Source organism: Polistes fuscatus, unplaced genomic scaffold, assembly GCF_010416935.1.
Source record: "Polistes fuscatus isolate 324 unplaced genomic scaffold, CU_Pfus_HIC Scaffold6, whole genome shotgun sequence".
NCBI classification, from domain to species: domain Eukaryota; kingdom Metazoa; phylum Arthropoda; class Insecta; order Hymenoptera; family Vespidae; genus Polistes; species Polistes fuscatus.
The window spans coordinates 8,415,025-8,427,727 of NW_025113140.1; the positions used below are offsets into that span (position 1 = coordinate 8,415,025).

Consider the following 12,703-nt stretch of genomic DNA (forward strand, 5'->3'; position numbering starts at 1 on the left):
TTCATTTTCTGTAAATATCAATTATTATTATTATTTATACTGTAATAACATTACTGTATAAATCGAAAGAAAATATCTGTTTGAATATTTTTAAACGTACGCGTTACAATTCAGCCATCTACGAATTTAAATGTTTTGCTTCATAAAAAATAAATATATAAATACAAATCGTATTATTAATTAGGCTGATGCTACTGCTTAATCTTCGTAGTTCGACTGATAGAAGTGAACTAAACGTATAAAATATAAGTCGTATAATTCGAGACGAAATTTATACATTACAGAGGTCAATAAATACGAGAAAGTACGTATAATGTATATTGTTAATGTATAAAGAAAAGAAAACGTTTTTAAATGATAAGTAATTGAAAGTATATTTCAATGTGAAGGTAAGCAACAGAATTTTTAAACACGAATCCTCCTCCTTCTCCCCCTCCGTTCGGATATAACCAGTTTTATATATTCAATTATATAATTAAATAATTTTTAATAGAAAATAGGACATCTGGCTGGACTGATACATAAAATTAATTTCTTTGATAATAGGGATTATACTTTTAGTATTCATACAAAATAAATACTTTTTTAGAGTTAAATAATTTTCGATAGAGAATAAGATATCTGATTTAACTGATATGTATAATTTATTTCTTTGAGAATAATTAATACCGTAAGTACGTATATATTACATGCATATACTTTTATATAATTACATAATTTTCGATAAAGAATAGAACACGCCTCGTTTCAACGACAAAACCAATTTGCCACGGTAATTTAAATTACTACTGCAACGGAATATTTAATCTCCTTCCAATCATGCTTCCAGACAATCGAATCTGGAAAAGATGAAACTTTCTTCTCCGAGATGTAATCTCTGCTGTCGAGGAAAACGACCTACTTTCTTGTTTTTTAACGTAAAAATCGATATGGAGTCTCATAAACGACGACAAGATTTTCAATAAAAAACAAAAAAAAAATCTTTTCCTTTTAATACTATTTTTATAGCTTACAATTAGTTTCTTATGATTCGTCAGTTATACTCAATAATTTGTTTAAATAATCAATAACATTTCCCACAATTTATTCGTGAATACGTCCATCGACAACTATCATAATTTATAATAGTTCATTATGAATATTTTTAATTAAAAATGAATTAATGAAAAATGTTAAATATCATTTTGGTTTCTTCAAACCCAATATTGAAATATTTAAAGCGTAGAAAAACAAGTAAGAAGGAATAACAAAATAAATATCTTCATATTCGTTCTCTTTAAAAACTGTTAAAAATTAATAAAAATTAAAAATCCCAATTTCTCGTTTTTCCACCTACCGTGAATTATTTGCCTACGAAAATGATACCGTTCGATTCGTAAGGTGAAAAAGAAACTGTTTCGAATATCAAGCTCGAAACGTAACAGGATATATGTTGTAAATGTACGTCGGGTTCCATTCGAAACGAACGTGATGTGCAATTCGGTGTTTTACGAAACGTCCTTGAAAACGTAAAAAGTACAGAAAAAAAAGAAGAATCAGCCTACAAACAGACGAATAGGAAGAATTTTAGGGGAAAAGAGTGGAGGATGATATGCGAGGGTAAAAAAGGGAGGAACGGGAACCCGTTACCCAAGGAAACTCTCAAGCGTGATACTGTAATACCGTAAAAGTAAATATTGCTCTGAGTTCCCGGAGCTTTTTATTATATAAATGTCTTTCGTGGTCGTTAAACTTCCTCATTTCCTACGAAGTGTAGCGTTGGATGGGTAACTTTTAGTCGAGGCTTGTCTTAAATAGTACCTATCTTTCGTTCATCGACCTTTTCTGTCTCTATCTCTCTTTCTCTCGCTCCTTTACCCACAAAGTTTACAATCATCAGCACTGTTGCTCTCCAAGACGTCTCCAAAAACCGTATTTTTTCTTTTTGTATCTTCTTATTAAAAAAAAAGAAAATAAACGTGCTTGATGTTCCATCAAAATTACAGGATAAGAAAAAAAAAAAACAAGGAAGAAGGGGGAAAGTAAACTGAAAGTAAGTAATTTCATTTATTCATAAATTATCAATATCCTTCGTTCATTTTCTATTCCCTTCTAAAATTCTTTCTCTTTACCCTCGGCAAAAGTGAGGTACTTTCCTTAGCCCGTAGCGTAATTTCGTCTTTATTCGAGGGAGAGGAACCTTAATTAACTTTTTTCAATGCGAACAGAGTCGTCTTCGACTCCCTCGATTGACCGCATTTCATGCTCAGCGTAGTACCCCGTTGCGTAAATTTATCGTAATTCATGGAAGAGAGGTAAAATTACGTAACGACCGTGCTACGTAATGGCTTTCTCTTTTCTCTGATGACTTAAATTGTAATTAACTTTGACACATCGCAGAGAAAAGGCAATACCGAGAAAGACGTTCCACTATAAATCGAATTTCAATTTCCTTCTATAGAAAAAGAAAATAAATCGCGAGGAAGGAAACATTGAAAAACGTATTGAATTGTAACAGAAAGAAAGAACAAGATTGAGAAAGAGAGAGAGAGAGATAAGGAGAAAAAGGAAAGACAGAAGTAACGAAGAAAATTTCATTCTCATCGCCAACCGCGAAACTAACAAAGATCATTAATTATCTCTTAACTTAAATAGTACGAAACATTAACCACTCGTTGTACGAAAGGAAACTGTAGAAAAGGAACGTTTAAAGTGAACAAAATGGGACAACGTTAACGGGCTGAATCTTTCATGAAGAAGACGTACTGGTTCCCTTTATTCTTGAGAAAGAAACGAACATCAGTTCGTATCTTCTAACTTCGTTTCACGTGAAAAAATAAAAAAAAAAAAGAAGAAGAAGAAAAAAACCGACAACGAATAGGACGACGACGACGTTTGACCTTTCACGCGAATACAAACGTCGCCTTCGACTTGTGGAAAATTCAAAGTTGCACATGTCCAAGGTGGAAAGTAACGTACGGTTCAAGTTCTTTTTACGATTGCACGTACCTAAGTAAAAGTACAAGGTACAATGTAGAAATACTTATACATGTAGATACATGTGTGTTGAAAGTTCTACTATACGTAAACAGAAAGTAACACGTGTCACGTATTTCGTGATAGTGACACGTATCGAGAGTAAGTATAGGTAAACTTATAACTAGTAGGAAGGTATATATATATATACACATACAGACACATTTACATAGAGAACTCACGTGTCCGAGCAAGACACGTCCAAGTAGAGGATGTAGATGGATGTGAGACGTACATACATGTTTTCGTTCGAGAATCGAGATTACTCTTGACAGTAGGAGGATGCTGGATGTCTCAGGGAACGTACGAAAGCGGAAACGGTGTTCCATTGTTGCGTTACTCGATTCCAATCTCTCCTCTCTTCTCTGCTAGTCAGTATACCGATACACGTTATACTACAAAAGATATCTGGGCATGCGCGAGCACGTAATCATATCCATTTTGCTTCGAGGAATACAGCGTATCCGGTTGGAAGAGTTTTCTCCAAGAAGAAGAAGAAGAAGAAGAAGAAGAAAAAGAAAAAGAAGAAGAAGAAGAAGGTGGAGGAGAGAAAAAAAGAGGAGGAGATGGAGATGAAGTAGGAAAGAGCAGAAAGGAAGAGAGAGAATGAGAGTAAGAGAGAGAAAGAGAGCTGACGCGGCAGAGATATCCTCAGCATGAATCTGAAAAGGTATGGGTTGCGTTCACGCGACGATGATTTACGGGCGTATTAGGTCGATAAGATATCTTCCGGTTCGTTGACCCGGCGGAAGCTCTATTTTTAAGGCGTCTCGCGACCCCCTTTTGCTCCATTTATCGCACCGCCGTACTTCCACCTTTCGTATCTCCATCTCTGTTCTTTCCTTTCCTTTCCTTTTCTTTCCTTTCCTTTCCTTTTCGGAACTACCCTTCTACCTACGTCGTACTACCCTTTTCCTCCTTGCTGAATTCACCCACCGTGTCTATACGTTTCCATCCAGATTGGCCAATCGAATGTAAGGAAACGATCACGAACTCTCTTTCTTCTTTTTGGTACACTCCTTAGATAAAAATATAAAAATCAATCAAATCTTACGATATCATTCACATTTTTTGTGATTCGTAGTCACAAATCGTACGAGAAAATTATTGTCTCTCTCATTCGATTTAATCTTATTTAATCGTATAAAATGGATGCGTTAAAGTCAATAATTATGTTTTAGAAACGTAGAAATAATTAAATCTAATTGTAAGAAATCATTCAAGTATTTATTCTAATTTCAACTCTTTGTTTCTCTCTCTCTCTCTCTCTCTCTCTCTCTTCGAATCAACAAGAAAAATGAAGTACGTCTAAGCAAAGCTATATAATTCACGATACTCGGTCTTCTCAGTCAAATATACTCTTCGACACGATTTGATATCGCGACAGAAATTCTTCAGCTACTTTCTGACAAATAAATTCATACTTCAGTCTGAAGGTAGAACGAAAAAACTTGATCGCATACTTTTTTTTTCTATATATAGATCAAAATATTCCACTACATTTGTATATATATATATATATACATTTCTATCTACCTTATATACCTGACGTTCCCCAGATGCATCTTTCATCGAGTCGAAAATGATACGTGATATGGATAAATATTACCATATCACGGTCGAGGCCTCCATCAATCAGAGAAAATATACCTCATTCTTCAAGTAAAAAAACAGACTTTCTTCCGTTTCTTTAGAAAATTTTGTATAAACGAAAGCTTTTGAGTCGGCGCGGATCCAACGATCGATGGCTCCTCCGCTCCAGGCCAAGGAATAGAAGAGTGGTGAGTAAGTTTGAACAGAATGATTAACAAAGAGAAGCTATTTAATTCGCTGCCGAGTTCGCTATCTCGCTAAAACGTAATCACGTAGTAAAACGAAACTGTCGGATGTTGGAAAAAAAAAAAAAAAAAGAGATATCCCGACGCGCATACATATTTTTTCTATCTTTCTTTCTATCTGTATATTATTTCTCTATTTCTCTTATTCTCTTCGGTCTCTATCTTTCTTACTGACAATGAGATACGACACGTAGCCGTCAGTCGTATTAAACGCTGACCCTTTCTACTTAAACGCAGACATTTTATCGTCAGGTATTTAAATAGTCTGACAACGAAATACGATCCACTTGCTTAAACGTCCAAAACGATTGTATTTAACTAATTTTTTTGTTTTCTCTTTTTCTTCTATCTTTCGTGGGTTCGTTGCTAATGTAAAAATAATTTTCATGCGAAATTTTGTCGAGGTAAAATAAAGGAAGGGCGAAAAAATGAAAGGAAAAAGAAAAAGAAAAAGAGCAAAAAAATATGCTCGAAAATGGTTTGGAAAGGGAATTTAGCGGTGTCCCCGGCTAACGTTTGGATTAACGTAGGGGTAACGAGGAAGAAGTTTAACGGTTGGCATGCCTGCTCTGACAGTGACGTCTCTGCTGACGACGGCGCCGACACTGTTCGCGGCTAAGCACTTATAAATGGCCCAATGGACGTCCTGTCGGAAAGCTTCGGCCTCAAATCCCGGAAAGTGAATCGTCCCGTTCCCAAGAACGTGTCGGATGCCTGGTATGTTAGTTATACTGCCTCCATCGGCGGCCAACCAATCCACTGTAGGTGCTGGATTCCCTCTGACTGTGCAGTCCACTCTACCACCGTTCACATTGGTAAATTCGACGCGAGAAGGTGGTTCGGACACAAAACTCGGTCCCTGCATCTCGTACGAGGCGTTACAACCTGCACAAATAAATAAAAACAAGGAGGTTAGAAGAACATGGTACCGAGAAAATGTCCATTTCATTCGAATTGTGATTAATGGAGACATTGGATTGTATTATAATACATCTATTATATTCAATCATATTTAGATAAGAATGTTAATTGAAAATGAAATGAATAATTTATCGATACAATCGGTTAAATAAATATATTTTCATGAATTCTTCTTCATTCATCGTCAAATAACTTTATCCATCAATCTGATACCAATTCCGATCGATTATTCAACAAGAATCTCAACGCTTCACAATCCAATTCAATTCTACGTCGAATTCCGCACATATTTCAATGATAATCTATATTCTCCTACTTTCCTAAACCAAGCCCGACCACCCGCCCTCCCATCGGCAACTACAAATTGTATTTATCGTTATGGTAGGAGCACATAACGAGCGAGAGAACGGTTTTATCACTACTTAGCTTGTATCCATTCATTAGCGATGCCTTCACCCCACCCCCTTCCCATCCCCAAAAGGAACGCGATTAAAAATTTAAAAAGCGTATTTAAGCGAGCCACCACCAACCAAATATATCCAGTCAGCGCGAGCACAACAGGAACATCGCGTTGAAATTTTTGTTCGTCCCCTCAGTCGTCGGTCCCGGGTAATTTCCAAGTAATTTTCTAGAACGCCGACGTCCTACAGCCTCTATGGACTGTATCGTCGACGCGGGACGTGAACGAAGATAATACGGGTAGCCATAAATCACACATTTAACGCTGAAATTCGCCGGTAATAGGTTCCATAAATGGAGCGCATTGCGTTTCGCCCTTCCTTCCTCTTCGATCCCACTACCTAAACTCCACGCCTTCGCTATTCCTGAGCCTGCTATCAGTGAATCCTGTTAACCATTCATCACCCGAGTTATGTTGATTTAAGTAGGAATGCCAAGGCACTCGGATGTATTCGGCATTCCGGTGGCCGGCATTATCCATCTGGTCTGGCCTGAACTGGCCTAGCTTGGCTCGGTTTGCTTTGCTTTTGATTGGCCTGGTCTGGTCTGGTTTGTCCTGGCCTAGCCTGGCCTAGCTTGGCCTAGCCTGGCCTGGCCTGGCCTGGCCTAACCTGGCCTGGCCTAACGAAGTACAGAGAATGCTTCGAGAACGTGCGACGAATTGTGACCAGGACAATTTCAATGGGAATCCCCGCAAAGCAAAATTACATTGTATTCGTTAACATTTCCAGAAACGTTCAGAAACGTTCGCCAAGAAAGCGACATTATGAATTATCGATAAACGATTACCTTCCTCTCCCACTATTACTCCCTCTTCTCCTCTCTTCCCCATCTACTCTTCTACTAACTCTCATCCCTAAGCGATGTGACGGATGATATTGAAAATTTAATCGGCCGGATGGATGCAAGTTTGGAAAGGGCGGCCGTCGTCACCGAAAAAGGAGAGCTAATATGCAAAGCAATAGCTTACCCTCTTACACCAGCGCAACCATCGTATGACGCTACTCAAATTTTCCTAGATAATATAAACCAACGTTTAAATTGAACTTTGTACTTTCCCATGTTAACGAGAAAACCTGAACAAACTTATTCCATATGTGTGTGTGTGTGTGTGTGTGTGTGTTGATATACCTAATAAATAAATTTAAATTACGTGGAAATAACAATCTCTCTATATATATCAAATGTTTACTTTCTTATTATTCTCAAATTATAAAATTAATAAACGCTTAATATATATATACTATTTTTTGATATTTTTCTATCATTCATTATATATATTATCTCAATGGTATTACTCTTATCCTTTGAAATGTTTTACGAGTAACTGTCTACGTGTATACATGGTATACCCGTTGAAACATAACTTTCTGCATGCTACACATCTTCGTATTACAGTGCACTATGTTATATTAAATTCGTAAGGGTTATATTCTTCTACCTAATCTTTAAAGTGATTGTTTTCTCAGAGGAGAAGAAGCAACCGGGATCTTCGCGTTACGACAACGATGACATCGTGGACGACAACTACGACAACGATAAGGTATCCTCGTTTTGTCATTCGTTTCTCACGAGACTTTACAAAATCCGAATTTTCTCTTCTCTTTATCTCACTTTCTACCTATCTACTTATCTATTTATCTAGATATCAATCTATCTACCTTTCTCTTTCTCATTCATTGTTTCTCGTATTCCTTATTCCCCCTCTCACCTTTTTCACTCCCTTCTTTCTTCGAGCATTTTTTTTCACTCCGCAATACCTTATGACCTACATCTTCCGATCTCCGTAATAATTTCTTGCCGAGGATAAAAACAAATGGTACCCAAGTAAAAAATTAAATTTCTTGTTTTCGCTTGGAACAAAAAAAAAAAAGGTAGAATGAAAGAAGACAAAGAAGTCTTATTTTCCGGGGTAAAAGTAATTTCATCTTAACGCAAAGTCGGACGTACACGCCGGGTCTTTGCGTTTGACGTATTACTTTACTCTTTCCCCCTGCCTACTCTCTCTCTCTCTCTTATCTATTTTTCTCTTTTCCTCGGGCTTTTCATGCTGCTCTTTTCTAGTACGGTTTATCGAGCAAATAAAAATGAATATTAATTCATCTTGTTTGTGGCGGTTTAACCAGAACTTTATCAAAAGATCTAAAAGAAAAGGAATTTTTTCAAAAACTCGTTGCACTTTGTGAAGATTTTCAAACAAATATTGTTAAAAGAATTTCTATTATATGTTAGTTAAAAAAATAAGAAAAATACAGACAAAAAGATTGAGATATGTATAATATATATTACCGGTAAAGTACGAAATCCGGCATTCTACAAAATGCCTAGGCATTGTCGATAATGCCTAAGTCTAACCGTCAATGTACGAAATGTATTCATATTTCACACACTTCCTAAGCATTCCGTAAAATATCGGAGCATTTAGTATTTTACCCGTAACATATATAAAAAAAAAAGATAATTCTTAGAAAATCTCGCGATGAGATTGAATAACAAGGATTGAAGAAAAATATTGATAAAATAAAATGAAAAAAACGTAACGCTAAAGCAGATCATCGCGTACGTGGTTCTCGCATGCAAGCAAGCAAGCAAGCAAGCGTGCACGCTCGGTTTGCGAAAGGAAGTGCTTGTATTCTCCGATATAATGGCTCGCTCGAGTGCATTTGAAATGCACTGGCTCATCGGAATAGCTAAACAATAGAAGCCACCGAGGAGAGAGCAGAAGGGAGACCAAGGGGAATTCAGACGTAGACCTGGCAGCTACTCGAGATCTCTCTCTCTCTCTCTCTCTTTCGTTCTCTTCTCTTTGGACGTACTTGCTGATATAGAAAGAGAAGAGAAGAGGAAGACGTAAAAGAGACGACGATGGGTTACGCACAGTACAACGTGTTTGTACGTTTCCTGCAGCATGGGCACGATACGTCGAGTGGACTAACTTTAGTCAACCCTCAACGTCATCGCTAGAGCTTCTGAGGCTGTACACTTCTGCTTTCGCTGTCGTGTAGGCTCGTTCAAGAGACCGAGACAACAACCGGCCGGGCGACCATCTGCGTAACGCTTTACGTCAACATCCTTCAGATCTCTCGTTCCCTATATCTATCTATCTTTCTCTTTCCCTCTCTCGTCTTCCCTCCTATTCTCTTGTCTTCTTTAACGTCCTGTCCGTTTCTTAAGCGTCCTCGAGAACATTAAAGATCTTCCCCCTTTACGTAATCATACACGTGAGCCTATCCAAAGTCACGAAAAAAGGTCCCCCATAAGAGTTCATCTCCTCCAATTAATCGCTCGATATATCGGGTGTACTGTTTTCTAAGACGACACCTAAGACCACTTTCTTTCCTTCCACGAAAATGGATTATCAGCTTTACTCGCGCAATGTTCGTATTTTTCTTGTATATTTATTTTTCCCTCCCCCCCATTATCTTTTGTTTTTAATTGCAAGAAGAAAAAGGGTTGGATAAATATAACACCCAACATCGATTTACCTTCCCTGCCATATCTCCTATTGTTTTACCGAGAGACGAGTACGCATAAATGTACCTTCTCGTTACACAAAAATTGTTGCACCCATTGCAGGCTTCATTCGTAACTACGTGATAAAACTGCAGCCCCGTGAAATTACCGTCGCTTGCCGTAAAGCACGGACGTTTTCAGAAGAAACTTCCTTTGTTAGATTTGCTTACACTGCCACGAATCTCTGTCTATCATTCTTTTATTTCCTCTCTCTCTCTCTTTCTTTTCAAATTTACTTGACAAGCAAACTACAGATAATATGAAAAAATTCATTTCATTTAGAAAAATACTAAAGAACAATATTTATTAAATGAAATATATTAATGAATTAGAAAATAAAGATTTTTATGATAATAATTTAATGACGATAATGGAGGACAAAGAGATAAAACGGATTCGAGTATAAGACAATAGAAATTTTGAAAAATCCTTGTTTACAATCGCTATTCTATTCTATCTAGTATTCTATTACACGAAGTATCGAGATTCGTTGGTCGTTGGAGAAAGTACCGACAATCCGGCCACTCGATTCGCTTATTAAAGCGGAGCGCGAACGAAAAAAGCGATCTCTTTGACTAATTGTCGACGAGTATATCCGCGTGTAGGTAGACGCACAAAGAATACGAGAGAAAGTAAGAGAGAGAAAGAGAGAAAGAGACACAAACACGCTAGGAAGAGTAGAGTTCGCGAATAGCGAGGTATATGCGCAGAAGAAGAAAAAAAAATGCAAAAGAGAAAGAGAAAGAGAAAGAGAGAGAGAGAGAGAGAAGAAAAGAGAAACGACGAATGAGCAGTCCCCATTCCGGAATCCACGGCTCATCCGGCGGTTTACAATCCTTTCTTTCAAGCAGGCGATGGGAAACGAGGCGGAGACGAGTCGCGTCCCTTCACAGAGATGAGAGAGATAGAGATGGAAAAAAAAGAAATAGAGAGAGAGAGAGAGAGTCAGCCCCGAGCACACACATACGTATATATTTCATACATACGTATATATATATATAAAAAGAGAGAGATGTACACACTTTTACGAGGGATGAAAAAAGTGAAACGCATGGATAAGACGAAGATAGAATGAGAAAGAGAGAGAGAGAGAGAGAAAGTGGTGGTGGTTGGAGGGGGTGGCATCGTGGGCCTCTCTCACCCTCGCTTGTCCGACAATGCAAACCAACTTTCTCATTTCAATGTATTGTTTCCATTGTTCGGGCGTGCAGCAGCCTCCGCTAGGGATGGCAGTCGTTGTGCCAGAGAAAGGAGGGAGGAGAATACAGAGAGAAAGAGAGAGAGAAAGAAAGGAAAAAGAATAGAAAGAAGAGGATAGAAAGATCTTTGGATCTTCTTCCTTCCAAAGTCAATCGTCATCGAGCTCGAAACCGTGCTTGCTTGCTTGCTTGCTTGCTTGCTTGCTTGCCCGCCATACTTCATCCGTTTTTCGACACAAACCCGTACCCCTATCCTATTTCATCTCCTTCTACTTCTGTCTCCCACCTTCTACAACCGCCTTCCAAAGATTACGAATAATTTCAACGGTAGGTACCCCCTCCTCTCGGAGTCCTCCACCTCATCGTCTTTCTTCATCCTTTTTTCCATCCCTTTTGTTTGTTAATGTCTTTCTTTTCTTATAACTTTCTATCCTTTTCTAACTTCATTCTTCTAAAATATCTTTTTCATCCTCGTCTTACTTTATCATATATAACTTCTCATCAAATCTTACATAAATCCTTGATTTATCTTACCACGATCAAAAGATTCCATGCATTTTCCTCATAAATATTCCCCTTCAACCACTCACCGCCAACCCATTCATTCGTTCATTCATCCATTAAACGGACACACACGCAAGAAAGCTGTACAACAGCTTGCGTTTCCAGCGGATAGACGAAGCGCATTATTCTAATTATACTTTGCTCCTTTCCGCTCTGTGACCCTTCGGGCGAAAAGCCCATAAGGGATTTGTCGGGTCACGTTGGGTCACATGATTCCGTAATACCCATTAATTCGTAGTAATTCGTCGTACTTCATTAGGAAGCGTTCTCCGTACACCGTGACTCGTGCAGCCGCGTAACAAGTTGAAACCCTCCTAGCTACTATTATTCCTCTCTCTGTTTTTCTCTCTCTCTCTCTCTCTCTATCTCTCCCTCTCTATCTCTATCTTATTCATTCTCTCTAGTATAAACGACTTCTATTACGTATGTACAAATTTCAATGAACATTTCCAGTTGAAACTAATGTTTCCAAAGCTTATTAAAATTGAGATGACTCGTATATTCCTCGATCATTTCTATTTCAACATTTAATGACAGATATCCGACTATGCCGGTAACATATATATATATATATTATTACGTATATATACATAAATACATACTGGTCAAAATTATTTGACCACTATACAAAATAATTATGTAATTATAGACGCGACATCAAAAAAATATGTAATCGATGTATTGAAAATACATTTTGCACAAGTGAAATTAACTTTTTTGTATTTTATGGAGTATACATTCAAATTGAACGTTATTATTTATCTCTTTCGAACAGACGATTGATTTCCTATACAAATATTAAGAGTAATAAATGCTCATTTAAAGTTAACTTTCTATTATTTTATAAAATAGTGTAGGGTAGTTTCATATTATATTAATATTTATATTACACATAAGTTTTAAGAAAGCAATCACGAAACAATCACAATTTAGAACGGTTCATAACTGTTCGTCATTTTAAAAAGTTCTTTGTATAATAAACCGATTAAAATTCTAATGAAATTTACGAAAGAATAAATAAAAAAATAAAAAAAAATATATTAAAAGGAAAGAAAGTACATAATCATATCGGCCTTAACAAAATCGGCCGCACGCAACTCCACTCGTACAACCATGAAGGAATTTCAATTGCTAATGAAATTACGGGAACGTATAGATCGGATAACACCCCCTCTCCCCCCCCCCGCCTTTCTC

The 12,703-nt window shown here is 37.3% G+C and overlaps 1 protein-coding gene across 6 annotated transcripts in view; it reads right to left on the reverse strand.

The window, feature by feature from the left end:
• The window catches only part of LOC122523057 (Down syndrome cell adhesion molecule-like protein Dscam2), a 123,449-nt gene that overhangs the window by 74,488 nt on the left and 36,258 nt on the right, over positions 1-12,703 (reverse strand). For all 6 annotated transcript variants that reach the window (XM_043644584.1, XM_043644583.1, XM_043644582.1 and 3 more), the window contains exon 2: positions 5,418-5,738. In XM_043644584.1, the coding sequence (XP_043500519.1) occupies positions 5,418-5,738 (321 nt within the window). The remainder of the gene's footprint in view (positions 1-5,417; positions 5,739-12,703) is intronic.